The sequence below is a fragment of the Podarcis erhardii genome (genome assembly GCF_964252035.2).
Source record: "Podarcis erhardii genome assembly, chromosome: 7".
NCBI lineage: Eukaryota > Metazoa > Chordata > Lepidosauria > Squamata > Lacertidae > Podarcis > Podarcis erhardii.
This window is the reverse complement of record NC_138511.1, coordinates 4,722,899-4,741,382: the sequence shown is the minus strand read 5'-3', so window position 1 is coordinate 4,741,382 and position 18,484 is coordinate 4,722,899. Positions and strand designations below refer to the sequence as shown.

Sequence of the window (18,484 nt, the reverse complement as noted above, 5' to 3'; positions counted from 1 at the left end):
ACCCCATCCCACCAACAACACACCACCCAGTCTCTCCCTAGGATTTACATGGGGACAGTTTTTGTGCTGAAAATATCTCAGCAGCTGGGAGATTTGTGAACATTCCATGGTGCTCTAGCTCCTAATTCAATGTTGAGTGGGAGCTCATTTGATTAGCTAAGAAGGACAGAGCTCCTGCAGGCAATAACTAAGGAGGTTTCAGAGACCCACCCCAAGACCTTCTGCTGCCTGAGGCAAAGGGCAAGATAGCAGCCCTTCCCATTCCATGAATGCACAAAACTTAACTGGACCAGAAGCTGCATCTTTCTTCCACATGGAGATGGGATCGCACCTTCCATTGCACCTGGGAGGATCCCTCTTTAGGGAGTCCAGTGTAAACTGGGAGGCACATCCTAGCTCAGTCCTGCAACAAAAGAAAATGGCCAGGGGGTTCTGGAGGGAGAATGAACTGCTGCCCACTCCTTCCCTTGGGCCAATGGCCCATCCAGTCCAGCATTCTCACAGCGGCCAACCAGCTGCCTGGAGGAAGTGTGTGAGCAGGACCCTCCCCTCCTGTGGTTTGCAGCAACTGGTAGGGCTGGCCCTGCTGCAGCTTGTGTTGTGTAGCAAAGTCCCCTTCCCCTTTGGGTGAATTTGTGTAACTTGGGAGATAAAGTGCAAAAAACAAAACTAAAGCCCCCTGTACTATTCCTCCACAAAACTACACATTCTGTGTTTTATTTGATGCCCTATTCACCTCTCTACAGCCATAAGTGCAGCCAATGGCAAGTTTGACTTCGTTACTAGATATATAGGGAAACAGACCCCAATCCAATACACCGTATTCTCATTCTACATTGCTCTCGTGCATTACACACTCTCCGATATGCGCTGAGTGCTCATAAATAGCTCAGCCCTCCCTCCACCCCATTCAATCAAAGAATCATGTCTAAGCCTGGAGAAAACCATCATTAGCAATGGGAACTGTAGTCCATACTTAGCCAAAATGTATGATATGCCTCAAGGTTGTCCCATTTGTTTTCTTGCTGTTTTCTTTTTTATAGACTTATTTCGGAAAAAGGAGCCGGGTCCAACTGAGGAACCAAACTGTCAAACCGTTAACATTACAAAGTGCCATCAAAGTCACTTTGCTCCAAGGAATGATGTGCCTGTCCCTCTTGTTTGCTTCATCTCAGCCTTCCACTTTCTGAGCTGAGCTGATATTATACTTTTCATATCCACCAGCATTTGACAGAGGTTGAGAAAAGGTACAGCTATTTTAGATGATGTAAACAAAGGGATCCAGCATGGGCTTGATCTTAAGATGTAGGAAGCTGAGATTAAGGAACAATGAGTGTGCAGCACATAAACCACACACGCACACGCACACGCACACACAGTTCCATCAGATACATTCTGGGATGTTAACTTCATTCCCCTACTGTCTCCTGGGAATATACATATTCACATTTAGACACATAACATCATCAGGACATGTGATGCAGGAGATCTCTCCTGCTCCTAAAAAATAGCATTAATAGCTGATGATATCTGGTGAGGGGTTCCAAAAAGAAAACCCTTAATGGATTTTGTTGTGGGGAGGGGACAAACTTCCTGGAAATTGCACCCCCGCTCTATGTCAGATTAGGATGAGGTCAGGGTGGAGCCTGCTGGGATAAAGTCGGAGCCTAGTGGCACCTGGGCAGAGCTGGAGGAGAGCAGTACATATGAAAAGGATCTAGGAGTCTTGGTTGACCACAAACTTGACATGAGCCAACCTTGTGACGCGGCAGCTAAAAAAGCCAATGCAATTCTGAGCTGCATCAATAGGAGTATAGCATCTAGATCAAGGGAAGTAATAGTGCCACTGTATTCTGCTCTGGTCAGACCTCACCTGGAGTACTGTGTCCACTTCTGGGCACCACAGTTCAAGAAGGACACTGACAAACTGAAACGTGTCCAGAGGAGGGCAACCAAAATGGTCAAAGGCCTGGAAACAATGCCTTATGAGGAACGGCTAAGGGAGCTGGGCATGTTTAGCCTGGAGAAGAGGAAGTTAAGGGGTGATATGATAGCCATGTTCAAATATATAAAAGGATGTCACATAGAGGAGGGAGAAAGGTTGTTTTCTGCTGCTCCAGAGAAGCGGACACGGAGCAATGGATCCAAACTACAAGAAAGAAGATTCCACCTAAACATTAGGAGGAACTTCCTGACAGTAAGAGCTGTTCGACAGTGGAATTTGCTGCCAAGGAGTGTGGTGGAGTCTCTTTCTTTGGAGGTCTTTAAGCAGAGGCTTGACAACCATATGTCAGGAGTGCTCTGATGGTGTTTCCTGCTTGGCAGGGGGTTGGACTCGATGGCCCTTGTGGTCTCTTCCAACTCTATCATTCTATGATTCTATGATTCTATTATTCTAACACCTAGGGGGTGAGGGCAGGCTGTCTCTGCCTAGTGCCTTGGGAATCGTGCTTGGAGAACATTTAAGGATTGCAGCTAAGAGCAAAACCCAAGCCAAGTTCAAGTGGTGCAGGGAGTTAGAGCTTGGTGCCATCCACATATTGGTGACACCTCAGTCCAAATCTCCTAAAGATGCTCCCAACCGCTTCAATTAGATCTCAAAGAGCATGGGAGAGAAGACTGAGCCTTGTGGGACCCTGCAAGTCAATCCCCAGGGGAGTGAGCAGGAACAGCATCTGGTGATAGGATCGGAACCACTACTACCAGGCAGGGCTTTCAACACACAATCCCTGAAGGTGGTCCAGGAGGATACTACGGTCAATGGCATCAGAAGCTATAGAGGTATCATGGTTTATTTACATGGTTGCTCTCCTTCTCTCCTGATAAGGGTCATCAATCATGGTGACAGAGGCAGTTTCAGTGCCAAATCCAGGCCTGAAGCTGGATTAAAATGGGTCCAGATACAGTGGTACCTCGGGTTAAGAACTTAATTCATTATTGAGGTCTATTCTTAACCTGAAACTGTTCTTAACCTGAGGTACCACTTCAGCTAATGGGGCCTCCCACTGCCGCTACCGTGCGATTTCTGTTCTCATCCTGAAGCAAAGTTCTTAACCCGAGGTACTATTTCTGGGTTAGCGGAGTCTGTAACCTGAAGGGTCTATAACCCGAGGCACCACTGTACTCTGCTTTCTCCAAGCATGTCTGAAGTTGTGCCTACCCACATCTTGAGTACTTTGCCCCAAAGGGAATATCTGCAACTGAGCTATAGTTATAGTGTAAACTTCTGGGTCCAGGGAGGCCCTCTTAAGAAGGAAGCACAACACAGCCTCCTTTGAGGCTTTGCTTTGGCAACAAGGCATTCACCAGTCCCTGAAACTACCCCCTGCCTAACTTTTATCAACCAAGAAGGACAAGAACTGAGGAAACAGGGCAGTCTGCACCCCAATATTGAATTTGAAAACTCAGCACAGACACCAGCAAGCATAGTTTCACATTAAAAGTTCCCCCTTGACTGACAGTGAGATCAAATACATCTAGGGTGCATTCAGGCAGTGATGCAACAGTGCTCTGTTGTGAGGCCAACATTTGGCACCCCACCTCTCACCTTCCGTTCTAAGTCATTGCTGCAGGATTCTCATCCTGGTACCTCCTGTTTGGTCCACCATAATCAGAAAGGGCAATTCTGTTCATCCCTGGAGCAGGAGAGATTGTCAAACCATGCAGAACAGGAGCATAGTGGGAAATTTCCAAAGCCCAGATGCTCTTTCTTCATGGCAACCCCCAGAGCCACACAACTTCTAAGACTATGCAACAAAAATGAATTTTGACCAATGCAGACATTGCAACATCAATACAGAGCCAGATTTTCTCTCACTTCCTGCCTCCCAAGTTATGTAACATCCAGCCCGATGAAGAGCTCTTGGTGGCTCAAAAGCTTGCTGCATTTATGTGACATGACATTTCGTCATAATGAAGGAACTTCAGCTAACAGAATCTGCCTCTTCCTCTGTTGAGCTCATTTATTTGGTGGGTCTCTCCCTGAGCAAAGTTTATTTAGTTGGCATGCAGGAAACTGGCAAACAGCCCCCCAGGAGATGATGTCACTGTTCCCTGCTGTGAAATAAGTAGTGGCACGTCATCCCTGCTCCACTGATGTGGAAGTTCTGTAGCTGCACTTTTTAATTCCAGAAGGAATGTCAGGATGGTCTGTTTGACACTTACAGACAATGGCACTGGTAGCTGTACCATTTCCTACACACAAATGGCTCATTCATAAGAATACAATTGTGCTTGCCATTTATACTGCACTTTAGAATGTTCCAGGTAATACGAGGAAACTAATACCGACCTAATTTGCAGAGCTGCTCTAAAGGTTCCTCTGGGATGAGAACCGCAGACCTAGGGGCCCAAATGTGCCCTTAAGACCTCTTTATCAGACTCTCCCTAGGCCGCATCCTCTCCAGCCCCTCTTCATGGGTGTTTTTGCCTGGCTGGAATGTGCCCTTGAACCCTGACAATGCTTCTTGCATGACTGGGTGGAGGATGGAGAGTGATGCGTGAGTGTGAAGAAACTAACTTTGCAAGTGTGCAAAGGCAGAATTCACACTTATTGCTCTGCCTGTTTTTGTCTCTGGCACTGCCCACCCCTGTCATGTGGCCCCTGCAAGGTTGCTGAGAAGTGAATGTGGCCCTTGGACTGAAAAAGGCTCTCCGCCCTTCATGAGAGGGGCAGAGAAAGACTCTTCGGCTGTTTTCTCCATGCCATTCATAAGTGTCTAAATCTCCATCCTGTGGCTGTTCCCCCACTTCCCAAAGAAATGCATTGCACTTTCCTGATACAGAAGGTTGCCCCTACAAAAGCAGGCATAGGCTCCTCCTTTTCGAAGGGGAAACTTACAAAATCACCATGAATAGACAATTTGTATCTGGCAGCCTTATCACATTTATTTGGACTCTGGGATCTAATTATAATTGCAACGCAACTCCTTCTCTCTCTCTCTCTCTCTCTCATTCTCCATCAGCCAGAAGCAGCTGTCTGATTTTGCTGGTGGAGATGGAAATCTCTGTGCAGAATGAATTCCCAGTCAGTGTTCCAGCAGCAGAGGAACACTTTTATCTCGGTGCTGAATAAAGAGAGATAATTTAGGGGGCATTACTTTCACCTCTGGCTTGCTCTCCAAACTTTCACTAAAAGGACCCCTCCGTACCAGCAATATTTCCTTATTCAGAAATAACATTATTCCAGTTACAGATAGGTAGCCGTGTTGGTCTGCCATAGTCAAAACAAAACAAATTCCTTCCAGTAGCACCTTAAAGACCAACTAAGTCAGTTCTTGGTATGAGCTTTCGTGTGCATGCACACATCTTTCAGATATCTGAAGAAGTGTGCATGCACACGAAAGCTCATACCAAGAACTGACTTAGTTGGTCTTTAAGGTGCTACTGGTAGAAATAACATTAGTTCACCAACCAACTGTCCTCCAGTGGCTTTGGACTCCAACTTGCATCAGCCCCAACCAGTGCTGGATTATCCAGTAAGCAGACTAAACATATGCTCAAGGCACCAGCAAACAAGTGTTGCTGATTTAAAAAAAAAAAAAAAAATTCAACATTTGAATAAAATGTCAAAGTAGTCTTCATGGGGAGAAGCAGAACTTTGTTAGACTTCCTTCCTTTCCTACTCAGGTTAGCAGGGAGGACTGGACCCTACTCTGCCCTTAAGCTTCCACTGGGCTCTCTCCTCTGCTCCTTAGCCCACCCAAATGCCAGAATCCTTCCAGTCCAAAAGACATAAACTTTTGTCCACATAATCAGTAAAGTGTACTGTAATCCACAAAACATATGCCACAATAACCAGTTGGTTATTCTTTAATGCGTTGCAGGACTCTCTTTGCTGCAATTGACTAATACAGGCACCCTCCTGGAAATGGGTCCAGCCCCAAAATTAGCTACTCTAATAGCCTTCAACAACCTGGTGCTCTCCAGATGTTTTGGACTCCCAGCTCCCATCATCAGGCCCACCAGGGGCTGATGGGAGATGTACTGCAAAGCAACATATGCAGGGTACCAGGATGGAACAGGTTGCCCTATACAGGTGATTTCCTGCTTCCACAGGAGTTACGCTCCCGGGTACCATGCATATACGTGAAATCGCGTATAGTGGGAGCACCATTGGGTTCAGTGGTCGGTGGGATTGAAAAATAAACAAATTTCCTGGATACACCCCCATTATTATTATGCTAAGTGCATAAAGCTGAACACGCTCTAGTTGAATACGTGTAATTTGGAGGGTGCCTGTAATGACCACAGCTGACCTCAACAAATCTGTTGATTTTGAACTCTGTCATCATTTTGTTTATAGGAATTAAGAGCCAATCTGAATTCAGATTTCTAACCAAATGTATAGCAGTCCATGGCTGAAGTCGTGTTAATATTTCTGAAGCAGGGTCCCTGTCTCCCTCAACCTAGAGCTCCCAATCAGTGTGAAATAGGAACTTTTCACCGCCAATCAGAGTGATGTTGGTTGGAGCCAATCAGAGTGATAAGATGTGTGATTCCTGTACTGCAGAGGGTTGGACTAGATGGCCCTTGGGGTACCTTATAACTCTACAATCCTATGATTCTATGAGGTGAGTCAGCCTCTGAGGGTTGCTTTCAGTGGAGAAAGCACACAGGAAGAACACCAAAAAGTTGTTCTGTAGGCTCAAAGTGAAGCATTTAGGAGATCTGAAATCACAAGGCGCTTCCGTTTCAAGAGACTGGTGTGCAAGTTCTGTTACATCAATTTATGTCGCTCTGAAATAAAATATTGGAGCACTCCAAATCACTACCCATTTATAAGGCCCAGAAAACAGTAGATCTAGCTGAAAGGCAATACAGGAAGATCTGCACTGATTGTTGCAGTGCCTCCCTAATTATAATTATTATATAATTATATTGTATAATATTAGAAGGTTGCATAATCTTAGAAGGCTGGGCCTTCGCATGGCTGTGAGGGGATGTGGCTGTGCCTAGCATGAAGGGGACCCCCCTCCCCGCCCCCCCCGCACTTCTGAATTTGCTACCTCACTACTATGTTTAACCAGCTGGAGAGAGAAAATGATGTGGCATTTTTTATTTGATGGCACGGGGTGAGGAAGTTTCTTTGAATTTCAAAGCCCTGCTTTCTCTCTTTTTCTCTTTAATATGGAAATCTCAGTCCTTACAGTTTGACAGGTGTTACGTTTTCAGCTAAACTATTTTTGTCTCTCTTTGCTGGCCCAGCCCTGATGCCTGATTTGTTCTCCTCCTCGTCTTCAAGTGTGCATCTTTTTCCTGACAGCTTTTGAACTGCTTTAGTTTTGTGATAATGATAACAATTCAGCACAGCATGTGGGTACATGTGACCACTGAGCACGTGAGGAGTCCCATCACACTCGGTTTACTTGAGGAATGTGGTTGTGCTGCAGAAGACCAGTTCCCCCCCGCAGGAACAAGGCCTCTCACACAACCAGAACAGGGCAGATGGTATCACAAATGGTCTCAAATGGCTGCACCAACACAAATAGAGGCATATTTGCCACACTTCTGTTCTCATATCAAAGATAAATTACCAAGCCCCTTCACCTCTCTCTCTCTCTCTCCCACCCCCACCCCCAGAACTGCACACTGCTAAAGTAAATGTGCTGTCTTGTACTCAGGGCAAATCCACACCAGGCATTTAAACATCAAACAACCATTCAAATAAAAATTCAAATAAAATACATTCAGTGCACATTTAAAGCACAGGGCTTCTCCCAAACAATTCTGGGAGCTGTAGTTTGTTAAAGGTGCTGGGAATTGTAGCTCTTTGAGAGGAAGACCAGTGTCTTTGGAGGAAGTCGTGTTTTATTGTTGATATTAATTAATTAATTAATTGATTGATTGATTTATCAGTTGTTCTTTTGCCACAGCAAACAAGCACATAAATTAAAAGCAGCATTTAAAAATCAATAAGAAAAATGTGTTGTCAAGTGTGTTTTCAATGTATGGTGTGGATCTGCCTTCAGTTTCTTGGGCAAGTTATATGGCTTCTGTGAAATGGGCATTATGCTGCAGCAAAACAAGGTGGAGGGAAAGGATTGGCTATGAGTTTAGCACTCAGATCACAACTCTGCCTTCCACTCCATTTCTTGAGCAAGCAACTTGTCTCTCAGCCTTCAGTGAAGTGAGCAATCATTATTCAACTACTGGTCCGGTGAGTTGTGTTTCATATGTGAAAGAAAAATGAAATCTAAAAAAGCTTGGAAGCACCTTCCCACATAGCAGTCATTTTGTGGTGGTGCCCCGACTCTTTGTCTAAGTTCCAGAGGTGCCCATGGGCCCCAAAGGTGGTGGGACTCTTTTTTCAGTTGTGTGCTATATGCATTTACTCTGCAATAATGGCCGCTCACGGCTTTCCTGGGGGGCGGTGCTTGCAGTCCCTCTTGCTCAGGCCTCAATCCCCATCGCTGGCCAGGCTCACTTCCCAGCTTTGCAAGGAATTCCCCATAGCCTCAGGATCTTGGGGCTGGTTGCCCACTGTTATGTAGTGAAGTTTCACCCTGGGCCAGCAGGGGGATACTGTAGATAGTTTTCACTCAGGTCTGTAGATAGTTTTCACTCAGGTCCACGTCAGTTATTTTAAGCGGGAAACTCTGGGTTGTTGTTGCTACAATGTTGACAGCCGGCTGCCTATAAAAGCAGGCTGGCTGAGCTGTTTGCCAGTCAGTTCTATTCCAGCTTACAAAATAAAGAGCTGCTTTGGAGAAATCGCTGTGTCGTCTGCTATGTCAACCCACAACTTAACACCCACCAAAATGCCTGTTCAAACAGGCCAATCGGTGGCCGCTCACGGAGGGCAGAGCCTGGGCTGCCATACACCCAGATTTATCCTGGATCTTAGGCAAGTCAAGCTCAACAACTTTCATGGTGTCCTGGTTTTTACTTTTGGAAATATGGCAACACTAGCAGAGCCTTGGCTGCTCTGCTCTTTACCAGTTTAAAAGTCAATTTGGTGTTACTTCTTTTCATTAACAGTACATTAGCAAAACACACCAGTGTACCACTGTACATGATATGTGGCTCTTCATCCAATGAGAAAGGGAGGCCAAAAGATCTAACGGAAGGTCATATTGGAAGTGTAGGATTCACATCATTTAATTATACATGATTACACTTGGACTGTCTCACACATGCCAATACACCTCTTGATTTCTGAACAATTAACTGCTATAAACTTGAAGATACATGCAAGTTGATCACTGCAGCATCAAGTCACAAATGGCATGTGTGGATATGGTACCACAGAAAGAACATCCACATCACCTTAAGCCAGTGGTTTTTCAACCAGTGTGCCATGGCCCCCTGGGGTGCCTTGAATGATGGTCAGGGGTGCCACGGGCAACACTGGCCTCTGTCCCACTTTCCTTCCCTCCCTCCTCTGATGCCCTCTTGAATCTCCGCCTCCCAAAGGCTTGCACAGCTGTTTGTTGCAGCAGCCCTGGCTACAAACTCCCCAGGCAAAAGGTGCCTCTGGGGCTGGCCAGGAGGTGTTTCCCAGGCCCCAGTGGGGCAGTGTGAGGAGGCACCTCTTTTGGAGGTGGGGGGGCAGCTCAGAGACCAGGGGCAGCAGCTGCGGCTGCCCAGAGGACTCCCAAGGAGAGGGGAGAAGAGGAGGCTGAGGGAACCCTCCACAAGGGAGGGGGGAGGGGCTGCCGGCTCTGCAGGAAAGAGGTGACATAACTGGGCTCCTAAGCCCCGCAGGAGTCTGCAGAAAAAGGACCCAAAAAGGTTGAAAACCTCCGCCTTAAGCAAAGTTTTCCAAAGGACTCAGTGCACGCATGCCGTGCCTGCTACTAGTCACCAAGTGTAGGAAAAATGAGTTCTAACCAAGGTACGTGTGAACTAGTCAACTATGATCACAGGAACAAGCATCATATATTATTTCACTTTTATGCACATTTTAAATTTTCCTATATACCCAGCTTGCCTGCATTCACAAACACAAGGCATGCATTTGTGCAAGAAATGCACGACTTACACAACTTTATGGCTATGGCTCTATCCATATAGTCCATTTAAAGTACTCTAGTACTACTTTAACAGTGACGACTTCCCCCCAAAATTATGGGAACTGTAGTTTGCTAAGGGTTACTAAGAGTTATTAAGGGGCCCATAACAAACTACAGCTCCCAGTGGTCTAAATCACTGAGCCTCTTGCTGGTCTTGCTGATCGGAAGGTCAGCGGTTCAAATCTGCATGATGGGTTGAGCTCCCATTGCTCTGTCCCAGCTCCTGCCAACCCAGCAGTTCAAAAGCATACCAGCAAGAGTAGTACCACTGCAGTGGGAAGGTAAATGGCGTTTCCGTGCGCTCTGGTGCTCACGGTGTCCTGTTGTGCCAGAAACGGTTTAGTCCTGCTGGCCACATGACCCAGAAAGCTGTCTGCGGACCAACGCCGGTTCCCTCCGCCGGAAAGTGAGATGAGCGCCACAACCCCAGAGTCACCTTTGACTGGACTTAACTGCCAGGGGTCCTTTACCTTTTTTACAGTTCCCAGTGTTCTTTTGGCGGAAGCCACTGCTGTTAAAGTGCTATAAGAGTCCTTTAAATGGAAGGTGTGGATGGGACCCATGCAACCTCAGAGGCAGAGATTTTCTTCCGAGCATCTGCCGCCCCACCTGCAGGCTTCACTTTCGCGTGGCATTTACTCACCAGGTTCTCAAACATCTCCTTGCTGGAAACTTGAGGGTGGTTTTCGGCCGTTTTGTGGATTCAGTCCCAATGTGGGGGTTGGTGCGAGGTGTTCTCTCTCTCTCTCTCTGGCCTACAAAATCCAAACAGCGCCGGCTGTTGCTCCTGCGACTTCCCTCGGAGTTGTTCCCTTGAGGCTGCTCTTGCCAGGCCTGCCTTGGCGGCTGAGCGAAGAAGAGGCGGAAAAGTGGAGCGAAGGTGGCCCTGCCAGCTGCCTTTGTCCTTGTGGAAGCATCCTCAACAAAAGAGAACACCCCTGTGCCAAGTTTACCTATTGAACCATTATTCCCACTCTCTGTTAGGCAACATGCCAGCCTAGGCTGCCAGTTTCCATAGCAACCGAACTCTCAGCGCCCCCTCCCCCCTCCCCCCTCCCCCTTTGCTCTCTCTTTCCTAATGCAGCCCCTGAGCTGAATACATGAACCCCATGGCCCCCGCACAGACCGCCAGGGGGATTTAAAGGGGGCACCCCCTATTAGTATGGAGGGGTCAGGGTCTGTGAAAGGCAGACGTTCTTGCTGCCTGTGTCTGTGGAAGACCTTGACCGGAAGGAAGAAGACGGGAAGAACACAGGAGTGAGGGAATTGGGGCCAGCCAGAGGGCCAGATCCTGATCTCCCCCACCCGACGGGAGCCAGCTTTGACTGGTGGGTGGGGCCACCCATCCATGGGTGTAGGCAGGGTTTTTGTTAGGGGGAGCAGGACTTTGTTGGTGAGGCAGAAACAACATGATTGGTCAGTTAGTTAAGTATGTCTATTGTTTTACTTGACCTGGGGGGCACCTGCCCCCCCAGTTACGCCCATGCACCCACCTGAAATTCACCTGGCACTGCAGTGACCCCAAGGGGCCCATTTTCATTTGCGCACATCATGGTTTGAAACCTAGCTGGGTGGGACCAAGGCATGGGGTGCAAATTCTGCTTCCAGCAGGGAGTTCCACCTTTTCATCTGCAATGTCAGGGTCGGGCAAGTGGGCATGGCTTGGGTGATGCAGCCTGGCGGGGTGAATTGGGAATCCTGGTGGGCCTACTGCAGGCTGGCGGTTCCCCACTGCTGAGATAACAAGAGAAGGCACACTCAAAGTACACAGGGACACAAGGAGCTGATTTATGTTGACTGAGGGCTCGCCCACACTTCCACTTGCCACATGCCCAGAAAGCCCTAGTCCAAGCGGTTTCCCCCTTGCCCCGCTCTTTCCCCAGGGAAAACCCACTCTTTAGCTCTAAATCAGAACAAACAGCAAGCCACAGAAAACCCTATTGCTGTTTGCTCCAATTGAGCACTAAAGTGCAGTTTTCTATGGGGGAAAGCAGTGGGACAAGAGGAAGTGAAAATAAGTCCTGAGAGCATTGGTCCATCATGGAACTGTAGAGTTGGAAAGGAACACGGGGGTCATCTAGTATTGTCTGCACTGACTGGCAGAGTGCCAGGAAGGCAGGGGGAGCAACAGCAGGCGGAACCAGAGCAAATAGCAGTCAGAGCCAACCCCTACGCTGCTAGGGGCTGGCTGAGAGCACCTTGAGGATGGTGGGGCAGTGCCCCATACACCCCAGTGTTCTAGGCTCCACTGTCTAACTAGACATCAGACAGCAACTTTATGGGGTGGGGAATAAACCCCAAATTCCTCTTTGTTTTGGGAAGAGGTCAGGTAGATGCCGCAGATCAGGGTCCGAGTACATACTCTACTCTGCGTGCAGCTCCCAGGTTCAGTCCCCCCCATCAGTGGCGTAGCGTGGGAGGTGCAGGGGGGCTGGCCGCACTGGGCGCAACATCTGGGGGTTAGGGTTAGGGGGCGCAAATCCATGGGTTAGGGGGCGCAAATTACTTGCCTTGCCCCGGGTGCTGACAACCCATGCTACGCCACTGCCCCCCATCTCCAATTTGGAGGAGGAAAGAGTCAGGTAGGAGGGGATGAGAACCACTTGTGCTGCCTGAGACCCTGGAGAGCCACTGCCAATCAGAGTAGACAATATTGACCTCAATGGACAAAATGAGTGTCATAGTAGAAGGCAGCTTTCAATATTATAACTGGATTGGAGTCCCAGATCCACCTCTTTGGGTCTTACCCAACACTGTGCACTTTGTCTTAGCCAAGCTGACGGGTAGCTTTCTGGACCCCGCCTAGCATGTATGTTGTCATAGGTTTTCAAGCTATCCTGTAGAACCAAAGGCAGATCGAAGCACACTCTTGCCATCTTTGAAATGGGAAGGAGGTTATCCTCTACCACAGCTCCATTTTTTATTTTATTGCTCTCTCTCCCCACCCCCCACCCGCGCTGACACCAAAGGCTTGTTTGCAACAAACAAGCCAGCACATCCTTTCTGAGGCAATGTAGGTGCCCTTGTTTTTCACAAGAAGAGCATCTTGTCCCCTGGGGTATTAGTAGATCCCTGTCTCCCTTCTTCTTTTTATTGAGTCTTTCATGTCAGGGTCTCCAAGTGGCAGCGGAAAAGCAGTAGGCATTCAGTTTGTGTTGAGCTTTTCTCCAGGAGAAAAGAATTTGCTTTTGTTCTCAAAGATCAGCTGAGATTATACTCACTTTGCAACCTTCAGCTGTTAACAGATTCTCTACTCTGAGATGCTTTACAGCCAGTAACCTCTTTTATCCTGGAATTATCTTTGAACAATTTAGCAACCCCATGGAGGCAAAACACGGACTGGGCACTTGGTACAAATGGGCTCAACTTTTTTCCTGGTCCTGCCGCTTGTCTAGCTGATTTTCCCAGGACAAGACAAAAAGCACTTTCAAAGGCAACCCATGCAGTGGCAAATCCATCTTGATCTCTCCCAATCAGATTAAAAAGTGGATGCTGTCCTTAATCGGTGACCTCACCTTAAAGCTGCCAAGTTATATTCCCTTTTGTTGCCTCCCACCTGCTTCCGTTTTGCAGATGCTTCATCTATCAAAGGAATACTCCTCATGAGAGCTGTTGCTTCTCAAGGATTAACAAGCCTTGCACTCAGCTCTGCAGAAATCAATGGGTTGTTTCCCAATTTCCTTTTTTAAAAATAGACATTTTATTGGTTTTATAATAGAACAACATTAATAAACTCCAACCAAGCCTGCAGTGTTACATGCATACACCACACCAGTCACAGAGGAGGAGGGAAATTGAGTGGGGAGCCTGTCAAATAATTGAATCTTTGAATGCCTCATCAGTGCTTTAACTGTCCATGGCATAGCCATGAGAGATCTGACATTAAATCACTTCTGTTTACACAGGTGATATATGGGAACCATACCTTGTCAAAATGTTTGTGTTTAGTTCGGCCTCTAACAACTCTTCTGTTTTGCGTTAGATGCTTGGAAAGAGTCAGATCCCAAACTTCCCTTGCCATCCCACCCTTTGGGGTCTTACCAATGGGAGGCGATCTCTAAATGAGTAGTGCTAAACAGCAAAGCAGTTAAGCCCTTATATGGAACCCGTTTCAACTGAATCCAATTAGATGTTGGCTGCTTCAAGACATTTTGTGGATGGAATTCAGTCACATACAAACACAACATGGCATAACCTCCCTGCAAACAAATCGGGTGGATCGTTCCACAAATGGATTGTCTGGAAGTGCCCTGAGAATTATAAGCCCCATGCATGTGTTGCTCACATGCAACCACTTTCAGATGTGGCTGTTTTTAGAGTTATTTTATATCTGTTTTAAAATGATCATTTTTTAAACTTCGTAATTGCAAGTTGCCCTGGGCATTTTTCCACAGAAAGGCAGAGCATGGGGTTTAATCAATAAATCACCTTCCCCTTGAGAGCCACTACTGTGTGCATATGTGCATCTCACCATTCCCTTGATGTGTTCAACAAAATTAATGACTGACTGATGCTTTAACGGACACAAGCCTGTGTCAGATGCTTCAAGCAACCTCAGTCAAAGCCAAATGTGGATATAACATTTAAGTGTTTGGCATGTTTCTTTCTCCTGTTATGATCTTTTATTACAAAATACAGGCTGTTGTTTATCTCTGTTAACTATGGTGCACTACAGATCAGTGCTAGAGCAGAAAGGCTTCTTTCTGAAGTCCTGGAGAGCTGCTGCCAGTCCGTGTAGACAGTACTGAGCCAGAGAGACCAATGGCCTGACTCACTGGAAGGCCATGTGGCCATGACTCTCTACAAGAATATCATCTGGAGGTTTCAGCCTTGCTCTACTTTTCACTGTTATTTTCACCTCCATCTTTCATGGAAAGTTATGACCAGCTAGTCGTCCACTGATGATTTTTTGGGGTGGGGGGTTGTTCTTAATGCAATGCCAGCCCCTTTAAGTGTGAAACCATTTCAGTATCTGCTCGGACTGCATCTCAGTGCCTTTGGTCAGCCTGAGAAAGGAAATGTCAGTCATGTGCACATTAAATGTGACTGCTGCCATCTCTGTGCACTTCGATGATTAAAGGAGAACCATGGTAGTCACTATCCTTGAGTTGAGGAACAAAAATGTGGGTGTTTGGAATCTACATGGCTCAGGCACAGGACGGGATATGAATAATACATACTGCCTCAAGGCCTCTTTTTGCAGCTCAGCTCTTGAGCTATCCTGATTATAAGAGGATCAGAAGTAGACAGCTCTATTTTTGCCCACAGAATAAACAATTGCTTATTATTTCATAGCAGAGGTCTTGCCATTTGACACTTCGTTGTCCCAAGGCAGACATGCCACAATATGTAATTGCTTATTGAAACTGGGGTTGTGGGTTGTTGTTTTTTCCCAAAGACGCCCCCCCCCCCATGACTTGCATAGAAAGATAAACTCAGACATCAGAATGTGCCAACTACTATGAAGGAAGAGAGAGGGTGGAGGGGGTTGCTGGTTGGTTGGTTGGTTGGTTGATTGATTTCTTTGTTTGTTTGGGTTTTTATTGTGTGTTCTGTGTTTTTATCTTGCCTTTTTATTCTGTGAACTGCTATGAGATCTATGGATGAAGGGCAGAATAAATAAATAAATAAATAAATAAATAAATAAATAAATAAATAAATAAATAAATAAATAAAATAACTAAATAAATGGTTATGATAATGATAGTTAATTAACACATAGGAAGCTGTGGGAGCTCCAGGCTGCTGCGAAATGGTGCCCTTTGGCAGGGGCAGCCCAACTGTTAGGCCGAGTGAGGCAGCTGCCTCAAGTGGCAGAGGCTGGAGAGTGGGCTGCAGCTGCGGTGAGGTGCAGAAGAGCAGAGCTAAGCAGCCCCTCTGGTAGCTGCTGTCCCATCACAAGTGTTGAAGTTACAGTAGATTCATCAACAAGTCATGCTGGACTCTTTACACACCATACATTTAAAGCACATTTAAACCACTTCCCCTCCAAAGAATCCTGGAAATAGTAGTTTTAATGTTAAGAGTGCCAGGAATTGCAGCTCTTTGAGGGGCAGGGAAGGGGGAGAATGTAATTTGTTTTACATTTAAAGTCAAATTGATCAAATTTGCACTTTCCAAAACAATATGAGACCCGACACACAGCCTTCCTTCATATTAGTAAAAAAAACAACTGTATACAAAAATGTATTTATTGGGACAAATTCACACCAAAAGGCTGAATAATGTTCATGAGGTGTTTGTTGTTGTTGTTAAGTGCGAATTGCTGCAGAAATGTGGAGAACTAAATGGAACAAATAGAAACTGAGAGAATCAAAACTGATTCTTCCCTAGGAGGAAGAAATGACCGGATTCTTCTCTTGAGTGGGGAGATGTACTTTAAACGTATCGCGAGAACCCAGCTTTGTCCACAAGCACAAAATGCTCTTGAGCCACCCATGGCTGAGGCTTCCTCTACTCCAAGACGAAGCCTTGGAACACTGTGCTGGGATCTGGCTTTGGAATCAGTGTTTGTCTAGGAATCGGATGAGTGCCATGGGCAAGCTGCTCTCTCACCCTTCGTTCCTCATCAGCAAAATGGGGGGGGGGGGTTGCTATGTCCTGTGCATACAACAAGCCAAAGCCCACCGCTCTCTTTCTCAGGCTGCTTACAACCTGCATTTCAACAGCTTCCGCAATGGAGAAGGCAGAGAGAGGGGTGGGCAGGGCTAGCAAAGGATGGCCATGAGCGAGTGCAGCCCCACATGCTGCGGACCAGTTTCTGTTGGAGATGAAGGGGGCCATTGGAGCTGAGCCAAAGGGATTGTGGGATGCTCTTTAAACACTTGAGATGAGCACTTTAGAGGTTGAGCCAAAGCCTTAATGGAAAATATATGCTATGAGAACAGTGATTTGAAAAGGGGGTGAAAGAGAGACAGCACTGTAGAGAAGGGGGGGGGGAGCTTTTCTGCCCAAGGGCCACATGCCCTTCTGGGGAACCTTCTGAGGGCCACATGCCAGAAATGGGTGGGCCCAACTCTACCTTTGCACAGTAGGCAGCTTCCACACACACACTCACTCCCCCCTCTGTGTCCTCCATGCAGCCATGCAAAGCAGCAGGGGGTGGGGGTGAAGGGGTGCCTGGGCAGAGTCCCAAGGGCCAGACAGAGGGCTAGAATAGTGCTGCACAGGATCCCAGGGGAGCCCTGGAGGCAGCAAAGGAGAGAATCCCCTTTCCTGTTTAAGGGAGCTGGTGACTTTAGCTGGCTGAGGGCTTTGGAGAAGTAACAGCCATAAGCCATCGAGGGCCAAGGAGAGGGAGCAGTGGTCCACTTAAGCAGGAGCATGTTGGAGGGTGAACAATGCGTTTCCACAAAAGAGCACTATCCAAACCATTAAGTATAATTGCCCATTCATCAGAAGTGACAAAGGGAGCAGACTTCAAGCAGCTCTTTCTGAAGAAAGGATGAAAAATGTTTTATTCTGGGCTGCCTTTTTTTAACTGGCAATGTCTTTTAGTGTCCTTTTCAAAACTATTTCCTTTTTTTAAACACACAGACATATGCTTAACTGCCTTGAGTGAACGATAGACACTGCCAGCCTGGCACTCTCCATATGTTCCCATCAGCCCCAGTCAGCCCAGCCATACGACACTGGGACTGATGGGAGGGCAGCTGTGCTGGCTGGACCTGACGGCACTTGGGAGTCTAAAACATCTGGAGGGCACCTGGCTGACAAAGCCTGGCATAAAGTCCTTTTATAAACCTCCCCCCCCCTTAAAATAATAATAATCTCCAGCTATAAAGAATACCACTTGAAAAAGCTCCAACAGATTATAACAAACTAAACTGAAACATTTGGCAGATTATAGCTTTCAACAGATTTAATCCTGCCGGAGAAAACTGCTGTTGTATTCAAATGCCCTGCCAGAAGGTAGCTAAATTTGACTGCACTCAGCTGGTTTAAGAGAAAACAAAATGTTGCCAGATCTAGTGAGATTTAGTATTCTAGAAAATTTCAGGCTGGGAAACAGATAATTGTTTTTCAGGGCATGTTCACATGACCACTTACTCCGCATTTCCACTGCTAGTTTTTGAAACCACATTTGCGTGACGTTAGCCACAATCCATACTGATGCTGTAGTTTCTTGACAAATACTGCTGTTTGATGCCTTTCTCTCAAATCAGCTTCAGCCCAACTAGAAAACCTAAGCTGCAATTTGCTTCTTAATAACGGTGTGTACATTTGAGGAAGCCATTATGCATCTGCCGCTGAGTGCCCATGTGCCTAGGACAGTTTCATTAATTCCTCAGGGGGTGGGAGGTTGCAGGGGCAGGGAAACCAAAAGGTCATGTGTGACAGTGGAGACATCCCCACCCCCTCCCTTGTGTAGAAATGCAACTTGAAATGCAGCAGAGAAAAAGACCTCCTTGTGCTTGAAGCCACGAATGTGGACATACTATAGGAGTGAGGCACATTTCTTTGGACACGCT

General features: G+C 46.8%; 1 protein-coding gene across 1 annotated transcript in view; it reads right to left on the bottom strand.

Annotated features, from left to right (window-relative positions):
- KCNIP3 (potassium voltage-gated channel interacting protein 3) overlaps positions 1 to 10,999 on the bottom strand; it is a 118,675-nt gene extending 107,676 nt beyond the window's left edge. Inside the window, exon 1 of the mRNA XM_081870066.1 lies at positions 10,657 to 10,999. Coding sequence (XP_081726192.1) covers positions 10,657 to 10,671 — 15 coding nt within the window. The 5' untranslated portion in view covers positions 10,672 to 10,999. The remainder of the gene's footprint in view (positions 1 to 10,656) is intronic.
- Positions 11,000 to 18,484: the final 7,485 nt, after the last annotated feature.